General features: G+C 46.9%; 1 protein-coding gene across 1 annotated transcript in view; it reads right to left on the bottom strand.

Moving 5' to 3' along the window:
• SEC24B (SEC24 homolog B, COPII coat complex component) overlaps nucleotides 1–19,258 on the bottom strand; it is a 335,324-nt gene that overhangs the window by 132,807 nt on the left and 183,259 nt on the right. Inside the window, 3 exon segments of the mRNA XM_029596557.1 lie at nucleotides 621–733; nucleotides 1,559–1,668; nucleotides 10,192–10,318. Of these exon segments, the coding sequence (XP_029452417.1) occupies nucleotides 621–733; nucleotides 1,559–1,668; nucleotides 10,192–10,318 (350 nt within the window).

Genomic DNA, 19,258 nt, shown 5'->3' with positions numbered 1-19,258 from the left:
CTAAACTTTGCTCTGAAATCTTCCTGGAAATTCTACATACATACTTTTGAAAAATCCTGGAGATTTTTAACATCAGGCAGTATATCAAATTGAATGAATCAAATAGGTGCAACTCCCCTACTGGAAATGCCTTTGCTCAGGTCAGACAAACGTATGCATGAACATGACATACACAATTAAGTTTACCTACATAGAGACTGGGTAATTTTGTAAAAGGTAATGTCTGCACATAAAACACTGTTTTACCTGCAGAAGTTTCTTTTGAAAATTACTTGCTCCAACTCACATATCAGGTTATATACAGCGAATGTCTTCGCACTCGAGAGCGGGGCTCGGAAATTGGGCGTGGAGAGGGAGACTTAGTTATTATGTCAGCAGGGGAGATGGCTGCTATTGGTGTTTCTACCATATTAGTCCAAATTCAAGGAAATTATTTTATATTTGAGGCCATCTTATATTCGGGTCAATACAGTATGTGCTAGCAATGAACAAATATGTTGTGTTCTTTTGAGCAAATAAAGTTACCATGAAGAATTAAGTGTACGATTACAATTTAAAATAGACAGATCAAAAATCGTAACCACAGTTCTGCCAATCTCAAAAGGCTTACATCTCCTTACTTGTCTAGATTTTCCAGCAAAGACTGACAGACAATACTCAAATATCCAGATTCTACTCCATTATGAGACACATCCAGAACAAAGAGATATACAGCTGGCTGAGGAGGACGAAGCTGAAGAGGAAAAAAAAACCAAAAAGAGAACCTATTTAATAACTATTCTACCATTGATGTTTATTGTTCCATTAAAAATTTTTACTGCTAATTTATGAACATTCTAAGGAGAAATTAAAATATACATTGTTATTCCTTATCTTTCACGAAGATCTCTTTTGCACCTACTGTAAATAACCATTAGTGTGACATCTCATTGCTAATATGGGCTGATTTTAAAAGGCCTATGCGTGTAAATCCCAGGTTTACGTGCATAGCCGGGCCTTGCGTACACCAGGAGAATTTTTAAAGAGGCCCGGCTGTGTGCGTAAACCCCGGTACACACACAACTGCCGGGCCTCTTCAAAGGGGCGGGCCGGGGGGCAGGCCGGGACAGCGCTTTTGAACGTTGTCCCAAAGACTCACACGCTGGCAGCACAACTTACTTCAGCCTGTGGACCTGAAGTAAGTTCTAAAACAAACAAACCAAAAAAAAAAAAAAAAAAGATAGGTAGGGTTTAGGGGTTGAGGAGGAAAGGGGAAGAGGGAAGAGGGAGGGAGTTTAGATAGGGGGGTAGGGAAGTTCCCCTCCCAGTCCGCTCCTTAATTGGAGTTGACTGGGCGGGAACTGGGGAAGGCCTAATTGCGTCATCACGTGGAAATTGCCGATCCCAAGACAAAATATGCAAATATTTTTTTTATTTCTTCCAAGTATGTGAATCAAATGCAAACCCTCTTCCCCATCAAGTAACACCTCTGCTTATTACAGGTAAGGTGTGCATGCGCACACATGGACACACATGCGCACCTTATAAAATCTACCCCATATTGTTTTATAAATAGTACCATGTAGTCTGAAGAAGCAATGAACTCCACTGTGGAATTTTGAACTTCTGGTCTTTTGTGGGGCTCACCATAGGACCGTGTCAGAGGGTTATACATAAATTCTTCAGGAACTAAAGTAAATAAAAAAGAAAAAATATTATGTAAATTAGCATTTAATATATATAACAATTACCAAGGGATGAATTTTCAAAAGGATTTATGCACATAAAACTATTTTAGGCACTTAATTGGGCTTCTGAAAATTGCCCTGGAGAGAGGGTTTAGTATGCATACAAGTACATGCAAAAGCTATTTTGCATGTACTTTTACTTGCACTAGAAATAGGCTATCTGGTGGCAGGAGGGGGAAGTGAAAACATTTATGTGCATACTTTTGAAATTCAAAAGTATGCATGTAAATCTACACACGCACCATCACACCTGCTAAGGAGCACGAGTAAAGGCCTGTGTGTATACCATGCAAGATTCAGCACACAGCACTAATTTTCAGGCTAACGTTGGGGCTTGCTTTCTACACGCAAACTTTAGCCCGACATGGGCTTTTATAAAATTACCTTTCCTATGAACAGCCCTAAGTAGAACATAGGCCTGAAAATGCCAGTTTAATTTCTCTCTCGGGCACTCTTGTTATTCCTTAGGCAAGTAACTTAACCTCTCACTGCTTTAAACCTAGAGCAATGGTTCTCAAAATAGTTCCAAAAGGCCCCGATTGTATAAATGCATCTGGTTTACAGGATATCCACAATGAATATGCATGAAATGCACTTGTACAACTGGGTCTAAAGACAAGTTATTTTGCATATTTTGGTTAATCTGAAAATCTGGCTGTGGACATGCCAGATTGTGGTGGTGCTAGCCGCCATGGATTCAGACTATAAAATCCTTGAAGCACTGCAGTTATGGCAATTAGGTTTGGCTTTGCTGACTTGTGTGTCTTACATACCTACAATATGGAAAGAGGTTCCAGGTACAATTCTACAGGCTGAAGATGAGACTCATGCCATCTTCTGTGAACCAAGATGGAAAGCAGAGTTGCTTACCTGTAACAGGTGTTCTCCTAGGACAGCAGTATGTTAGTCCACACATGTGGGTGACATCATCAGATGGAGCCCAGCATGGAAAACTTTTGTCAAAGTTTCTAGAAACTTTGACTGGCAGACTGAGCATGCCCAGCCTGCCGCTATCCATGCATCCACACGAGGTCCCCTTTCAGTCTCATAAGAAAGCAAAATACGAGCAAAAAATAAAACAAAACGAAGGTGAACCCCAACATCGTGGGGAGACAGGTGGGATTCCTGAGGACTACCATCCTGCTGTCCAAGGAGAACACCTGTTACAGGTAAGCAACTCTTTCTCCTAGGATAAGCAGGATGGTAGTTCTCACATGTGGGTTATAACAGAGCTCCAGACTGCCTCCTGTGATCAGAGGGAGCCACAGTAGCTGAACAAGGTGCCAACGGGCACAACACAATTGTGGCGCTGTGGGAAACAGGGGCAGTCTGGCCCCATAGAGAGCACGATGAGAGCAGTTGAGTTCAGGACTGGAATAGTTTGTGGAGGACAGACTGGCCAAAAGTGCTGTCCTGGCGACTATCCCTGTTGAGGCAGTAGTGAGCTGTGATTGTATGGAATGAACTCCAGGTCGCGGCTCTGCAGATTTCGGCGATAGGGACTGCATGCAGATGGGCCACTAACGCCGCCATAGCCCGCACAGAGTGAGCCTTCACCCTGCCGACCAGCTGGAGGCCTGCCTCCTCGTAGCAGCTAGCAATGCAATCCGCTAGCCAGTTGAATAGGATCTGCTTCCCCACTGCTGCTCCCAGCCTGTTGGTGTCAAAGGACACAAAGAGCTAGGTGGACTGTCTGTGCCTCGCTGTAAGGTCCAAGTAGAAAGTAAGCTCCTGCTTGCAGTCCAGAGTGTGAAGAGCACGTTCCCCTGGGTGAGAATGAGGCTGTGGGAAGAATGTGGGAAGGATAATTGACTGTGATGTGGAATGCAGTCACCACCTTAGGCAGAAATTTTGGATGCGTGCGCAACACTACACGATCATGGAAGAATTTCATGTAGAGAGCGTACGTAACCAGGGCCTGGATCTCGCTGACCCTGTGAGCGGAAGTGATCGCCACCATCAACATAACTTTCCAGGTGAGAAACCTCAGGTCACAGAATTTGAGAGGCTCGAACGGATGTCGCATGAGCCTCGCTAGGACAACGTTGAGAGCCTATGGGGGTTGCCGACGGGCAAAGCGGGAGCTTTAGCTGGACTAGGCCCCACATGAAAAGCCCGACCAGTGGTGGACTGAGATGGGCGCCCAGCAACACCCTGGTGGTAGGCACTGAGGGCGCTGAGGTGTACTCGGACCGAACTGGTTTGGAGACCAGACTCGGCAGGTGCCACAGCCAGCAGATGGGGAAGCAGGCAGGAGAAAGGGTCCAGCCCGTGTCCCCTGCACCAGGTGGAGAAACGCTTCCACTTCGAGCTGTAAGATCTCCGAGTAGAAGGTTTCTGGGATTCAATCAAGAGCCTGGAAACACCATCCGAGAACTGTAGGGGCTGGAGGATCATGCGCTCAACATCCACACCGTGAGGGCCAGGACCTGGAGGTTTGGGTAGCACAGGGTGCCCTGGTTCTGCGATAGGAGGTCGGGACCATCCCTAGCAGAACCGGTGCGCTCATGGAGAGGTCCTGGAGCAGGTGGGTGCCACCAGGATCATGGTCCCCCAATCCCCTTGCAGCTTCAGAGTCCTCAAGAGAAGCAGAATAGGGAGGTACGCGTCCATAAAAGTTTGTCCCCAGTGAAGGGAGAATGCGTAGCAGGCCGAACGGTCCTTCCCGGATTCAGGGAGCAGAATTTGCTCACCTTGTGATTGAGAGACTAACAGGTTCATGTCCAGAGTGCCCCAGTGACGGAACAGGTTGGCTGCCACCGCCGGGTTCAGGGACTACTCGTATGGCTGGAAGGACCGGCTGAGGTGGTCTGCCAGTGTGTTCAGGTGGCCCGGCAGGTACATCCCCCCTGGAGAGGGCCCAATACCAGACCTGAAATGCTTCCTAACAGAGGAGGGAAGGAACCCATGCCGCCCTGCTTGTTGATGTACCATGTCGCCACCTGGCTGTCCGTTGTAATGTCCGTTGTAATGTCCTTGAAGGACAGCCTGTCCTTGAAGGCCCACAAGGCGTAGCAGATCGCACGCAGCTCCAGAAAATGTATTTGGAAGCGGGACCCGGCCACAGTCCAGAGGCCCTGGGTATGCAGGCCGTTCGTGTGGGCCCCCCCATCCCTGAGGTGAGACATCGGTGGTGAGGGTCACCTGGGGTGGCACAGGCTGGAATGGGAGCCCGAGTTCCAGATTGGACCGGGCCTCCCACCAGGTTAGTGAGGGTCCATGACAGTCATCGGCGCTTCCAGATTCTGGGATGCTTGCTGCCACTGGGACCGCAAGGCCCACTGCGGGTCCCTAATGCGGAGGTGGGCCAAGGTGGAGCAGCAGACAGGCCAGTACCTTCCTTCTGTTGCGAATGAGGGTAGCTAGGGAGGAGATGGCGACTGCTCGATCCTTGGTCAGGAAAGCTTTTGCTTGTGCCATATCCAACCTGGCACCGATGAAGTCCAGCCATGGAGACGGATCAAGATGTGACTTGGGGAAGTTGATAAAGAATCCCAAGGTCTGTAAGGTCTGAACCGTCAAGGCCAGCGCATTCAGGGCCCCAGAGTGCGAGTTGCTCCAGATCAGCCAATCGTCCAGGTACGGAAAGACATGGACCGAGCAATGCCTGAGGTAGGCAGCCACCACCGCCAAGCATTTTGTGAAGAGACATGGGGCTGAAGCCAGCCCAAAGGTCAGCACTTTGTATTGAAAATGTGCTGTCCCCACCAGAAAGCGGACGTACTTCCTATGGTTGGGGACAATTGCAATATGGGCGTAAGTCTTCAAGTCGAGGGAGCAGAGCAAGTCTTCTCTTTGGAGAAGCGGGATCAGCGTACCCAGAGAGACCATCTTGAATTTTTCTCTTACGAGAAAACGGTTCAACGCCCTGAGGTCGAGAATGGGGTGCAAGCTGCCATTCCTCTTCGGAATGAGGAAATACCTTGACTAGAAACCCTGGCCCCACTGCTCGCGGGGAACTGGTTCTACCGTGTACACCGCTAGAAGAGTGGAAAGTTCCGATTGAAGGAAGACCTGATGGGCGGGCGTACCCCATGATGGACATGGGGGAGCGGTCTCTGGGTGCCTGCTGAAATTCAGACTGTAGCCCTGGCGGACAATGGAAAGGACCCAATGGTCTGAAGTGATCGCCTCCCAGCAGCAGGCGAAGCAGAGAAGCCTGCCGCCAACTGGGGGAATCGGCCACCATGGGAACCAGCATTTGGTTCGTGCCCCCTCACCGCCAGTCAAAAGCTGGTAAATGGGGCCTGCTGGGGGGGCTGGTTGGGCCCTCGGAACTCGCTGCTGCCAGCCACAGTCTCTAGGGCTGGGCCAAGGCAGGCGAGTACGGACAGCCAGAGGAAAGTATTTCCTTGACTGATAGAAGGGCTTGCGAGAGCCTGGCCTGGAGGACTTCCTGGCAGCAGAAGGGCCTTCTGAGGGGCTGGCGGAGAGTTGCTGAAGAGTATCATGCTGATCTTTCAGCTGCACCATGACTTCTTTTACCTTATCCCCAAAGAGATTCTCTCCTGTACAGGGGAAGTCTGTGAGCCTATCCTGAACCTCCAGATGGAGGCCCGGAGCCAAGCTAGCTGTCTGTGCCGACTCCACGAGCAGCTAGGCAGGCAGCAGTTTCGAAGATGTCATAGGTAGACCTGACCTCGTGTCTACCTGCCTCGAGTCCCAGCAAGGCAATGGCTGCAAGAGACTCTTGCTGTTGCTGGGGAAGGCCCTCTGCAAAGTCCTGGACTCGTTTCCATAGGTTGTGGTCGTATTGGGTCATGTACAGCTAGTAGGTCGCAATATAGGCCACCAGCATAGCCCCTTGGAACATTTTCCTCCCCACGCCATCGAGCTCCCTGTGTCTGTGCCCTGGAGGGGCAGAAGCGTGTGTCTGGGAGCGTCTAGCTTTCTTAAGAGCGGACTCCACCACCACAGACTGGTAGGGTAAATGCCACCGTTCAAAGCCTACTGTCCGTTGAACCAGATAAATTGCATCAGCTTTCCTGTTCACCGGGGCAACCAACACTGGGTGTTCCCACATACGGAGGAGGAGCTCTTTAAAGATGAACTTGGAGGACCTCCAGCATCTTATGACGGAAGTCCTCCTCCAACAGGAGCTGGAAGGGAATGGCTTCAGCCATGGCCCTTCACAAAGCTGGCGAAAGACAGGTCCTCGGGCGGAGATCAATGCCGCTCCTCTGGAGGGTAAGGCACGGTCGGAGAACTTGGGAAAATGGGTCCGAGGAGTCATTGCCCCCACGGGTCATAGGGACCCTCCTCCTCACTGGGGTCCAGGTGCCAAGGGTGAGGACCGGGAGGAATAGGAGACCTGGGCCCCAAGGGCTGTGGGGGCACCGGCAGCATCGATGGACCCCCAGGCATCGAGGGGGGCATCGGTCGCGGTACGCCGAAAGGAACTGGCAGCAGCCCGGGGAACTATGGGCATGGGCGCCCGGTCCCCGAGACCTCATCCTCAGATGACCTGGGAATCGGGATCGCTCCGGTGGAGGGCATCTATGGCCAAGAAGGCATCGGAAGCCTCTCGGGCACCAGTTGCATCGGTAGAACGCCTAGAAGGACATCCAGATGCTCCAGCAGAGGTGTGAACAACGAAGGCGTAAGCTCGGGCATTGGTGGCACCAGCAGTTCGACACTCTGAAGTGCTTTGAGCACTGCTGATTGCACCCTGAAGTCCAGCTCCTCCTGAAAATCCTGAGTAGTAAGGACGATAGAGGGGGACAAGGCATCGCTAGCACATCCTCGGAGTGATCGTGAGTAGGCACGGCGCCCAGCACTGTGGTCGGTGGGGAACGCCTCGGGCTACCAGGGGCCTCTGGTGGCCAGTACCGCTTCGATGGTGGCTCGGCAGCTGCCGATGCCACTCCGGAACCGGACCCATGTTGGAACAGTGATTGGTGTCGATGTTTCCTGGGTTTCTGGTACTCGGTCCGGTCTTTCCCCAGCGCAGAGGACAAAGACGACCCCGAGGTTAGGGGGAGGGGAGAGACCACAGAGGATTGATCTCCCTCTCCATGATCCTTAGGGGTACTGGAGAGAGGAACCACCAGGGGGAGCGATGGAGACTGTTCCCTGCGGTCCTTAGACATGGAGGACACCAATGCCTAAGTGGAGGGTTTTGGAGAGCCAAAGAACTTCTCCATTTTGTCTAGGCATGCACGACGTCCTTTGGGGGTCATTTGATTGCACAAACGACACCCTCGAACGTCGTGCGAGGCCCCCAGGCAGAGGATAAACACCTCATATGGATCTGTGATGGACATGGTCCACAGACATTGGGGGCACCATCGAAAACCTGACGACGCCATCGAAAAAGAGAAGCCAGCGCACGGTCAATGAGTGATGGAAATCCTAGGCAGGAATCGACCGTGAAAGACTGATGGCAAAAACCACAGGTACCTAGCAAAAGAACTGAATGTGAAGGGAGACCTGTCGCAGAAAACCCCCCGAAAATTTAGCAAAAATGCTTTCAAGGGTTTGGAGTTCCACAACAACGAGGCTACTGCACCGCGGAAAAGAAGAGACTGAAGGGGGATCTCACGTGGACAGCGGCAGGCTGGGCATGCTCAGTCTGCCAGTCAAAGTTTCTAGAAATTTTGACAAAAGGTTTCCGTGCTGGGCTCCATCTGATGATGTCACCTATATGTGAGGACTACCATCCTGCTTGTCCTAGAAGAATGCTTCAAAATGCTGGCAAGCAAACAAAACACATTTGCTGAAACTGCTAAAAATGGTCTACAGGTCCTGTGTGCATTCAGACACTGCAGGGATACACTCCTTTTATTCCAAAACAATTGCAGGCTCCTCTCTTTGCAAATCCACAATTCCCAAGTGGAAAGTCACAGTTACTCTGTCCAGTGACCCATGATTGACACGGATATCCGCCCCCCTCCCAACTTACAGACATGCCACTGAAAAAAATGAGATAATTATCTGACCTCTCTGATCTACAAGCAGCTGTTTTGACCACATTGCTAGAATGAGTCCTATTGTATTCTCTTGCAAAGATAAACAGCAGAACCTTATTTTCTGTTCACTTATCTTTCAGAAGATCTCAAGTAACTGCAATATCTAAATGTCTGTTTAAATATATGTTATAATCTGATTGGTACTACATTTGTAGTAATAATAAACTATGAATCTGGTTTTATTTTTGTCTTATTATTTTGTCATTGTTACCATTGTTATCGCTAATTTCCCTCAAACTGGGAACAGTGATGAGAATGATCTTGTGCAGTGCTGATACTTGGACACAATCGTATATTATCATCTTTTATATAATATAGTAGATGACAGCAGAAAATGACCAAATGGCCCTTCCAGTCTGCCCAGCTATTTCTGTCCATACTGCAAGGATATATCCTAATTGCCAACCATAAAAGCTTGACCACTTGTAGGATCACTCCTTCCCCTTTTGTTTATCTATTATCCTGGATAGATGAGCATACAAGATCCCATATTTAATCCAACACCCAGACCTGCAACAATCCAAACAGCTACCAAAACGAATAAGGCTGTTGCCCTAACATCCAACTTCCTAGTACCTCATGGCACTGGTGAACAATACCCAGTCACCACCAACCTCATTGGTTTCAGGTGAGCCATAGCCGTGGGTATCAACTTAACTACTCTGTGCCCTGCAGTATTGCTAGATTATGCTTCTCTTCTTTGCCTTTTGGTTTTTCCTTATTTTTCCCTTTGTCTCTGCTCCTGAGGGAGAGAAGAGTGGGTTGTTTGCCATATTGCAACCCTGCACTGCTGTTGCTGCCACTATTGCAGAACATAACAGCGGATAACGACCATGAGGCGCATTTAGCCTCCCAATTTCATTCTTGGTGCAATGCAACAGACCCCAGCTAATGTCTGACCTTTCCTCTCACCTCTTTGCCACTAGAGATCCTTTGTGCTTATCCCAGGTTTGTTTGTTTTTTCAAATTCTGTACTGCTTTGGTTTCCACCACCTCCACTAGGAGACATGCATCTACCTCCCTTTCAATTAAAGAAATATTTTCTGATGTTGAAACCTTCGCACCTCCAAATTTTAATCCTACTCTACTGATTACTGATCTATTGTCGCACAAAAGTCACACTGAAATGCCTTAAAAAGCTTCATATAGCACTAAAGCAAGATGCTGCATAATCACAGTTTTAAAGGTAAAGAAAGGGCCAGTGAGCTCAGCAGCTGACATAAAAAAAAAATGCAAAACCTAATTTATTTATTTTCTAAGTTTCATAGACTAGTGCCAGAAAATAGCATTTCTTTTTTCCACCAAATTTCACCTGATTTTTTAATATAAAGTGAATTCGTATAACGTGAGAAATTTCCTTAAAAATAAAAAGTGATCTTGCTAATCTCTGTATCCATGCAATTCAAAAAGATTGTCACTATTTTTCTGAGGCATGTCCCCAATTAAAGCCTAGCTTAAGGACATACGGTAAATTAATTTTTCCTTTTACTACTCACCATCATTCACTCTATAGCACAGGTTGCATTTCCACCTCCTTTGGTCAATAAATGACACAAAAGGGTTAATGTATGTCCTGCAGGACCTGCACCTCACAATGGTGCTTGATGTTATCACTGGTAATTGCTAAAAATACAAACAAAATCTTTTAGTATTGAATGTAGATCTTCCATCTCATCTATACATCTTTATTTCAACAGACACCCCACTGTCATTTATGTATTTATTTTTGTTGTCCTAATCACCTGCATGAGTCAAACAAACATCTGCGTTAAGGCTAGACCAAGCAACAAAACATTATTCCCTGTTTGCTCAACTGCTTCCATCCTTTCCTCCTGCCTGACCCTGGCTTTCCTTTTACAGCCTCAGGGGAGAGACTATAGGCAAAAGGCTGGCTAGTCTCTAGCCGATTTCATGGTATCAAAGTTGGCAGGCTTAAGCAAGGTTTGTGGAGCAATAGTAAGAGGAAGCAGATGCATTTGGTGGCTATCACTTTACTACATAATTTGGGACTTTCCCTCATCACTGCTGCAGTATGCAGGTATAGGGCATAAAGGACTAAGAGAGAAAGCACTGCTTCTGACAAGAGGTTCGCAGCATCAGCAGCAATACTGGGGCTTTTCTACCATTTGCTTGCCAGCTTGAGGAAAGAGAAGTAAAATGAAATACAAGGACCTTAAGAGGAGAGTCCACTGAAGTAAGGAGGAGACAACTACAAGCCATTAACTTGCCCCAAGAGAAGAAACAAAAGCTTGACCGTGAAAGATAAGGGAGAGACTGCAATGGGAGGGAAGTTGAAGAGACCACACTAGGAAGGAGGTTGAGGGTTAAGACAGTGACTAGAGTAAGAGGAAAAGGTGTGAAGCAGAGGCTGGACCCAAAGTGACAGAATGTGAAGAGTCGTCTAGGATAGTTGATAGGTGATTAATAAATTCTACAAATAAATAAATTAATCATATATAGAACTACGTAAGATAATTCATATATAGATAAGGAGAAAAAAAACAGAAAAAAGTTACAAACAAGGAAAAGCAAACAAAGAAATGAACATTGCTATATAACAAAACAAAAAAAACACTAAAAAGAGAAAATATGCAATAAAAAAGCTAAAAATGAGAAAATAAATCCTAAATATTAAAAATAGTCATTAACAATATAATAATATATTTCACCATACAGAAATCTACTCTGCTCTTTAGAACAGTTTGGAATACTCTTTCATAACGTACCAAAATAAAGTTAGACAATTTTCAAATGGTCTGGGGGCCTAACTTTGCGTTAGGATCCTAAATTTACCCTTTTAAAAATTTATTAGGGCCAAGTGCCTAGATTTAAGCTCCTAGTTTCACTAAGCTCATAAATTTAGAATCCTAAAATGTGATTGGCTACAGGGGCATTAGCACTGATTCTCAGCAATAAGTTAGGAACTTTAATTTATGAAAAAGTGAATAGCAGCCTAATTTTGGAACCTTTAAACATAATTTAAAGACATTCTTATTTAGGCATACTTGAATCCTCCCCAGAATGCTAGAGGCTCCAGAGTCTGACATTAACATCTAAGTGCATCATAGCTTGATTTTTGTAGTCAATATTTCCAATTGATAGGCTAAACTGATAACTAATTCTTTTACAATGCATTGAACTATATATGTTATGTTATATATGTTTTGTATTTTACTTATGTATGTAATGTTGTAAACTGCTATGAATGCTACTGGAATGGCGGTATATCAACATTTTTAAATAAATAAAAAAAACCCTAAGTTTTAGGTTCCTAAATTTATGTGAATTTTCAGCTGAAAACTAAGTTTAGTTTAAATCAGGTGACTAAATTTCGATGCTCAGAATTTTTTTTTTTTTTTTAAATACAGGTTTCAGTTAAGCCCAAAACATAACTTTTGCTTGCCAAGAAACAGGACATTCATGTCTGATTAACTTCATTTTCTTACTTCCAAGTTGAAAGTTCTGATGTCGCGATGCTCTACGCATCAGGTTTAAACTACCCTACATAAGGAATATTAACTCTGCCAGATAAGAGTTTGAATAAAAACAGAAATCTGAAAATAAAGAAGAAAAATATAATGGGGACTAGTGATAGATAAAGTCACAGAATGGGACAATTCATTCTGAAAAGAGTAGCCAAAATGTTGCTTGCAAAAATTAAGAAACTTTACTAAAACATATTGGTAACTTTACAGTAAGTCTATCACTTTTTCAATAAAGATAAATTAGATATTACCAAATAAAGATATTACTGTACATTGGATGTACAGCAGGGGACGTAAAACTTCAACCATGGACCATAAATGTTTCCTTTCTCCTTTTCTGGATTTATGTAATTCTTTTTCTGGGGTAAAATGGTTTTGATACATGCTGAATGCTTAATAAAATAAAGGAAGTAGACTAATTTACCCACAAACAAGTATTTCATAAATCCAGAAAAGGAGAAAGTAAAGATGTGAGGCCCATGGCTGAAGCTTTTTTTACTTCCCCTGCCAATGTAGAGTAATATCCCTACAAGACATGCAGCTGCAGAAGTCATTGGCTAGAAAGAATACTGCGGCCGATACATGACTTATATAAAACTGATAAGTTTGTCACTGATAGAACCTGGGGAGACAGGGAGTATCACAGAGATACTCTGTGATACTGTACTGATCACCTTCATTTATTTAATGTATTACTGTATGTCATTTTAATGTTAATTTCACAGAAAAGAGAGCAGCATAATCCCTGAATGAGCTAGACATGGAGATACTTGAATATAAATCAAAGAAATAAATTTGGGCAATTTCATGACTAGCTCATCCTACAATAACCTAGCAAAAGAAGCAAAGCTCTTAAGAGCTAGTCACAGATGTAACAAATTAGTCCAATAAAACTTTAAAACGTTTTTGCTGACTTTCATTTCTACAAATAGAAAATCAACAAATTATTATAAAAATAAACAAATTATTTAATACATCCTATCAATGTTTCTGCCTTAGAAGACGACCATGGAAGCAACAGACTAACCAGGAATGTTTTTACTGTTTATTAATGATTACATTTGTATTGTAGTTCCCAGACACTATTATAAGGCTATAGTATCAAGTTCCACGATGCTTTTGGGATAGGAAGATAACCAAACACTAACAATTGACCTAATAAATGTTTTACTTTGTGAACAAAAAGCAGAGCTGCTTACCTGTAACAGGTGTCTCCGAGGACAGCAGGATGTCAGTCCTCACACATGGGTGACATCAGATGGAGCCCGATATGGAAAACATATATCAAAGTTTCTAGAACTTTGACTAGGCACACTGAGCATGCCCAGCATGCCCTATACCACACATCTACGCTGGGTCCTTCTTCAGGCTTATATCATAGAATTCAAAACAACATAATAAAGGAGAAAATCCACATAGTGGAAACCCAACTCCACGGGGTGGTGGGCAGGTTTCAATAGGACTGACATTGTGCTGTCCTCGAGGAAAGCAAATGTTGCTTACCTGTAACAGGTGGTCTCAAAGGACAGCAGGATGTTAGTCCTCACATATGGGTGACATCACAGGATGGAGCCCAATCACGAAACACTTTTGTCAAAGCTTCCAGAACTTTGACTGGCCCCTACTGGGCATGCCTAGCATGGCACTAACCCTGCAGCAGCAGCAGGGGTCCCCCTTCAGTCTTGTTTAAAAGCTACAGGTAGTGCCGAAAAATAAAATAAGAAAATGTTACGAACCCAACACCGCGGGGCGGCGGGCGGGTTTCGTGAGGACTAACATCCTGCTGTCCTGTCAGAACACCTGTTACAGGTAAGCAACATTTGCTTTCTCACAGGACAAGCAGGATGGTAGTCCTCACATATGGTGAGTACCGAGCTGAGGGTATCCGAACATACACCAAATGTACCCAGGTGTGCAAGGCACTAGGACTGGGATAAAAATTTGGCCGAGGGCATCCTGAACCCTAATGGGCAGGCAGAAGGGTGTTGGTATGTCACGTTGTAAATAGGTTACAAAGGACAGACTGGCCGAAGATGGAATCTTGTCTTCCAGCCTTGTCCAAGCAATAGTGGGATGCAAAGGTGTGGAGAGAACTCCAGGTGGCAGCCCTGCAAATATCAGGAAGCGGCACCGATTGTAGGTGTGCTACTGAAGTCGCCATGGCCCTCACAGAGTGTGCTTTAACACGGTCTTGAAATGGAATGCCCGCTTACTGATAGGAAAAGGATATGCAGTCCGCCAACTAGGAGGAGAGAGTCTGCTTACACACAGGCTGCCTAACTTGTTAGGATGGAAAGAGACAAACAGTTGAGTGCTTTCCCTGTGGGCAGCTGTACTGTCTAGGTAGAATGCTAGAGCCCGTTCACCTGGATTGGAATGGGGCCTGGGAAAAAAGGTAGGTAGTATAATGGATTGATTGAGATGAAAGTCCAAAACTACCTTAAGCAAAAATTTAGGGTGAATGTGGAGTACTGCCCGGTCCTGCAGAAGTTTAGTGTAAGGCGGATAGGTAACTAGAGCATGTAATTCACTAACTCTGCGAGCTGAAGTGATTGCCAGAAGGAAAATCACTTTCCATGTCAGATAGCAAAGATCACAGGACTGAAGAGGCTCGAATGGTGATTTCATGAGCAGACCCAAAACCAGATTGAAGTCCCAAGAAGGGACCGGAGGACGCAGTGGAGGCTTGAGGTGAAGCCTCCACTGAGTCCTCTGGCCCCTTTATGGAAGGCGGCTACCACACTGACATGAATTCTGCTGGAAAAAGTTTTTAGACTTGACTCTGATAAGTGCCAGAGATAGTCCAAAAACTTCGTGATAGGACAGGTAAAGGGGTCAAGGGACTGAGAAGAGCACCATGAAGTAAACCTGCTCCATTTGTAAGAGTAAGATTTTCTCATGGAAGGCTTCCGTGAAGCAATCAGGACACAGGAAACTGGTTCAGAAAGGTTAAGTAGCTGAAGGATTAACCTTTCAACATCCATGCCATCAGGGACAAGGCTTGAAGATTGGGGTGGCGGAGGCACCTGTCGTTTTGAGTGATCAGAAGCGGGTCCTTTGCTAAGGGAATGTGCCTGCGAATGCAGAGATCCTGAAGTATTGGAAACCATACTTGGCGTGGCCAGTGAGGTGCTATCAGGATCATGGTTGCCTTGTCCTGAGGTAACTTCACAAGAGTCTTCAAGAGAAGAGGAAGTGGAGGGAAAGCATAAAGTAGACCGCTTGCCCACGAGAGGGAGAATGCGTCTCTGGGCAGAGAGTGTTTGCTGCGAATGAGAGAACAGAAGTTCTCTACTTTGCAGTTTTGAGGAGACGCAAAGAGGTCTATCTGAGGATATCTCCATTGTTGGAAGATGGAGTTCGCTATTGAGGGGTTGAGAGACCATTCGTGCAGTTGAAAGATGCGACTCAGCTTGTCTGCCAACACATTGTCCACTCCCGGCAAGAAGGTGGCCCTGAGGTACATCGAATGGGAGAGAGCTTCCGCCCATATCTGTGCAGCTTCCTGACACAGAAGGAAGGAGCCCGTGCCTCCCTGTTTGTTGATGTTCACATGGCCACCTGGCTGTCCGTCTGGATCAGGATAACTTGATTTGAGAGGTGATCCTGAAATGCCCTGAGAGCATATCTGATTGCTCGAAGCTCCAGGAAATTTATTTGGTGTTTGGCTTCCTCTGGAAACCAAGATCCTTCTGTCTGCAGATTGGCCACATGGGCTCCCCAGCCAAGGTTGGAAGCATCGGTGGTGAGAGTTAATTAAGGGTGTGGAGCCTGGAAGGGCAAGCCTTGGAGGAGATTGATCTGATTTTTCCACCAGGCAAGAGACTGACGGAGTGAGTCGGATACGTGGACAATGGTCGACATGGGGCTGAATGCTTTGAGTCCATTGAGACCTTAGAGTCCACTGCATGACTCTCATGGCCAAACGAGCTATTGGTGTGACCTGAACTGAGGATGCCATGTGTCCCAGGAGGATGAGAAAGTGGCGTGCAGTCGCGGAGTGCGGAGACTGCAGCTGGTGCGCAAGACACACGAGGGTGAGAGCTCGCTGTCGAGGCAGAAAAGCCTTTGCCTGCAAGGTGTCCAAGTCTGCCCCAGTGAACGACAAGGCTTGAGATGGGACTAAGTAGGATTTGTCGTAGTTGATGAGAAATCCTAATGAGATTAGAGTGTGTAAGGTTAGATTGAGGGACGACATAGCAGCTTGCTGAGTGAGAGCCCTGATTAACCAATCGTCTAGATAGGGGTAGATGTGAACACCTTGAGTCCTGAGGAAGGCTGCAACTACTACGAGGCATTTGGTGAAGACTCGTGGCGCAGACGCTAGGCCGAATGGAAGCACTCTGTACTGATAGTGCTTGGGGCCTACTAGAAACCTCAGGTATTTGCGATGAGATGGGGTTATCGCAATATGTGTGTATGCGTCCTGGAGGTCTAGAGAGCAGAGCCAGTCTCCTCTTTGTAGAAGAGGAAGAAGCGAGCCTAAGGTTACCATTTTGAATTTCTCTCGCTGGAGGTACTTGTTGAGGGCCCGTAGGTCCAGAATAGGGCAAACGCCTCCCGATTTTTTGGGGATTAGAAAGTACCGGGAATAGAATCCTAGGCCATGCAGAGAGTAGGGTATGGGTTCTATTGCCTTGGACTGGAGGAGGAGGGAGACCCTCCTGATCCAGAAGGATGGAGTGATCGGATGTTCTCAATGTCGGTAGAGGTGGGGAGTCCGGTGGCACGGAGAGAAAGGTCAGATGGTAACCCTGAGCAATTATCGCCAGTACCCACTGGTCTGAGGTGATTGAGTGCCATATGTTGATGAAGTGGCACAGTCGACCTTCCACTGGTATATGAGGCAATGGAAGCTGGCTGCTGCTCTCTAGGTAGAAGTCAAAAACCTGAAGCAGGACCTGGTTGAGGAGCTGCTTGAGGTTTTTGTTTCCGTGTCTGACGAGACTAGGCTTTGTGAAAAGGTCTCGTGGAACGGGATCTGGTTGGTGGCAGGTAGGACTTCTTCGGGTGGAAGAATGACTTCTTTGAGTCCTTTCGGAAGGGCTGTTTTGAAGAGTAGTCAGAAGGCATCAGAGAGAGCTGTCTTAGGGTCTCATGATAGTCCTTAAGTTCAGTCACCGTCCGTTGAATCTGTTCGCCAAACAGATTATCTCCTACACAGGGTAGGTCGGATAACCTGTCTTGTACCTCAGGGCGAAGGTCGGAAGATTTGAGCCAGGCCCATCTACTTGCCGAAATAGCGGCTGCAGATACCCTAGTAGCAGTGTCAAAGATATCGTAAGATGATCTGATCTCATGCTTGCCTGCCTCAAAACCCTTGTTTACTAGAGTTTGGAGCTGATCTTGAAATTGCTGAGGCAGGGAGTCTGAAATCTTGTATCTGCTTAAAAATGACCATATTATATTGGGTCATATAGAGCTGATAAGCAGCAATTCGTGAGATGAGCATTGATCCTTGGAAGACACGGCGACCAATGGCATCTAGAAACTTCTGTTCCTTGCCAGGGGGAAAAGAAGTGTGAGGCTTTGATGCCTTTGCTCTTTTCTGTGCAGATTCTACCACTACAGATTGGTGATCCAATTGAGTTTTCTGAAAACCCGGAGCTGACTGCACCAAATAGGTAGTGTCAGCTTTTCTGTGGACTGGAGCAATGGAGCCAGGATGTTCCCAGCACTTCTTGAGGAGATCCAGAAGAACCTGGTGGATAAGGATGGAGGTTATTTCTTTGGTAGCATCCAGGAATTGTAGCAACTTCATCATCTGATGTCTATCATCCTGTTCAGTCTGTAATTGGAAGGGAACCAATTCAGACATTTCCTTCACAAAATTTATAAAGGAAAGGTCCTCTGGGGGAGAACGCTTTCTACTTTCAGTGGGTGAAGGTGGTGAAAGCAAATCATCGGTGTCTGGGGAGAAATCATCAGTCCAGGTATCATAGGGATCAGCACCTGCCCCTCTAGAACTAGAGGAGGACAGGGTGGTGAGATACCCGAGGGTCCTGGTCTAGGCTCTGAAGGAATCGAAGGAATAATTGGAGGCACCGATGAAGGCATCGAAGACACCGGTGCAGGCATCAAGGGCATCGATGGATGGCTTGGTGGCGCCGACGGGCATATCGGCACCGATTGTTGGACCGGTGGCGATGGACATATTGGCATCGATGGCTGAGGTAGAACTCCCGATGGAGGGATGCGGAACGGTGTTTCTCCTCCCGATGACAGAGTAAGCGGGGAAGGCACCGGAGCCATCGGCGACCCGGGGTCCATCAGTGGAAAAGCGGCAAAGAGCGCTTCCATCCTGAGAGCAGTGGTGCCAACGCTGCCGGAATCAGGTCGGTGGGTGGTTCCACAATCGGTAACGGTGTTGGTGCCGGAGGAATCTGGAGTCATTGCACTGCCTTGTCGATGGCCTCCTGAACCATCCGGTCCAGTTCTTCTCGGAGACCTGGAGCAAGTAACCCCGGCTCCGGAACAGAAGAAGGAGGCAGACGCATAGCCGGAGGGATCACCATTAAAGGCGGAGCTGCGGCTCCCGATACCCTGTCGGGTGAGGGTTGCCTCTGTGACCCAGTCGTCGAAAAGGTCGGTGCCTTTTCTGGACGGGGTTTCTTCGACGGCGGCTTGGACGATGGCGAGATCGATGATCCGAGACTTTCGATGTAGATGTTTGTCTCTACGATCCCCTCAGTCCTGAGGGGGAGTAGAGGGTGTCGAAGGCAGAGATGTCATTGATGCCGGACAATCACCGGCCGGCGGTCGATGCTGGCGCGAAGTTGACGGAGTCAGTTTTGACGACGTCGATGCAATGGACGGAGTTGGGGTTTGAGCACGGAAGAGAAGTTCTATCTTCTTCATTCTGACCTTGCGACCTTTTGGTGTCATTAGGGCACAGTTGATGCAGGTCACGACATCATGCTCTCGTCCAAGACACATTACACAGACTTTATGGGGGTCTGTGATGGACATAGTGCAATTACAGTCCGGGCACCGATGGAACCCCAACGCCATGGCCATGGAAAAAATTGAGCTGTGGTACAGTCGACGGCCAGTAGGCCGTGAGGGCCAAACTCGATGG

Source organism: Rhinatrema bivittatum, chromosome 1, assembly GCF_901001135.1.
Source record: "Rhinatrema bivittatum chromosome 1, aRhiBiv1.1, whole genome shotgun sequence".
Lineage (NCBI taxonomy): Eukaryota > Metazoa > Chordata > Amphibia > Gymnophiona > Rhinatrematidae > Rhinatrema > Rhinatrema bivittatum.
Note: the sequence above shows the minus strand (reverse complement) of the source record. Positions and strands in the feature narration are given on the sequence as shown.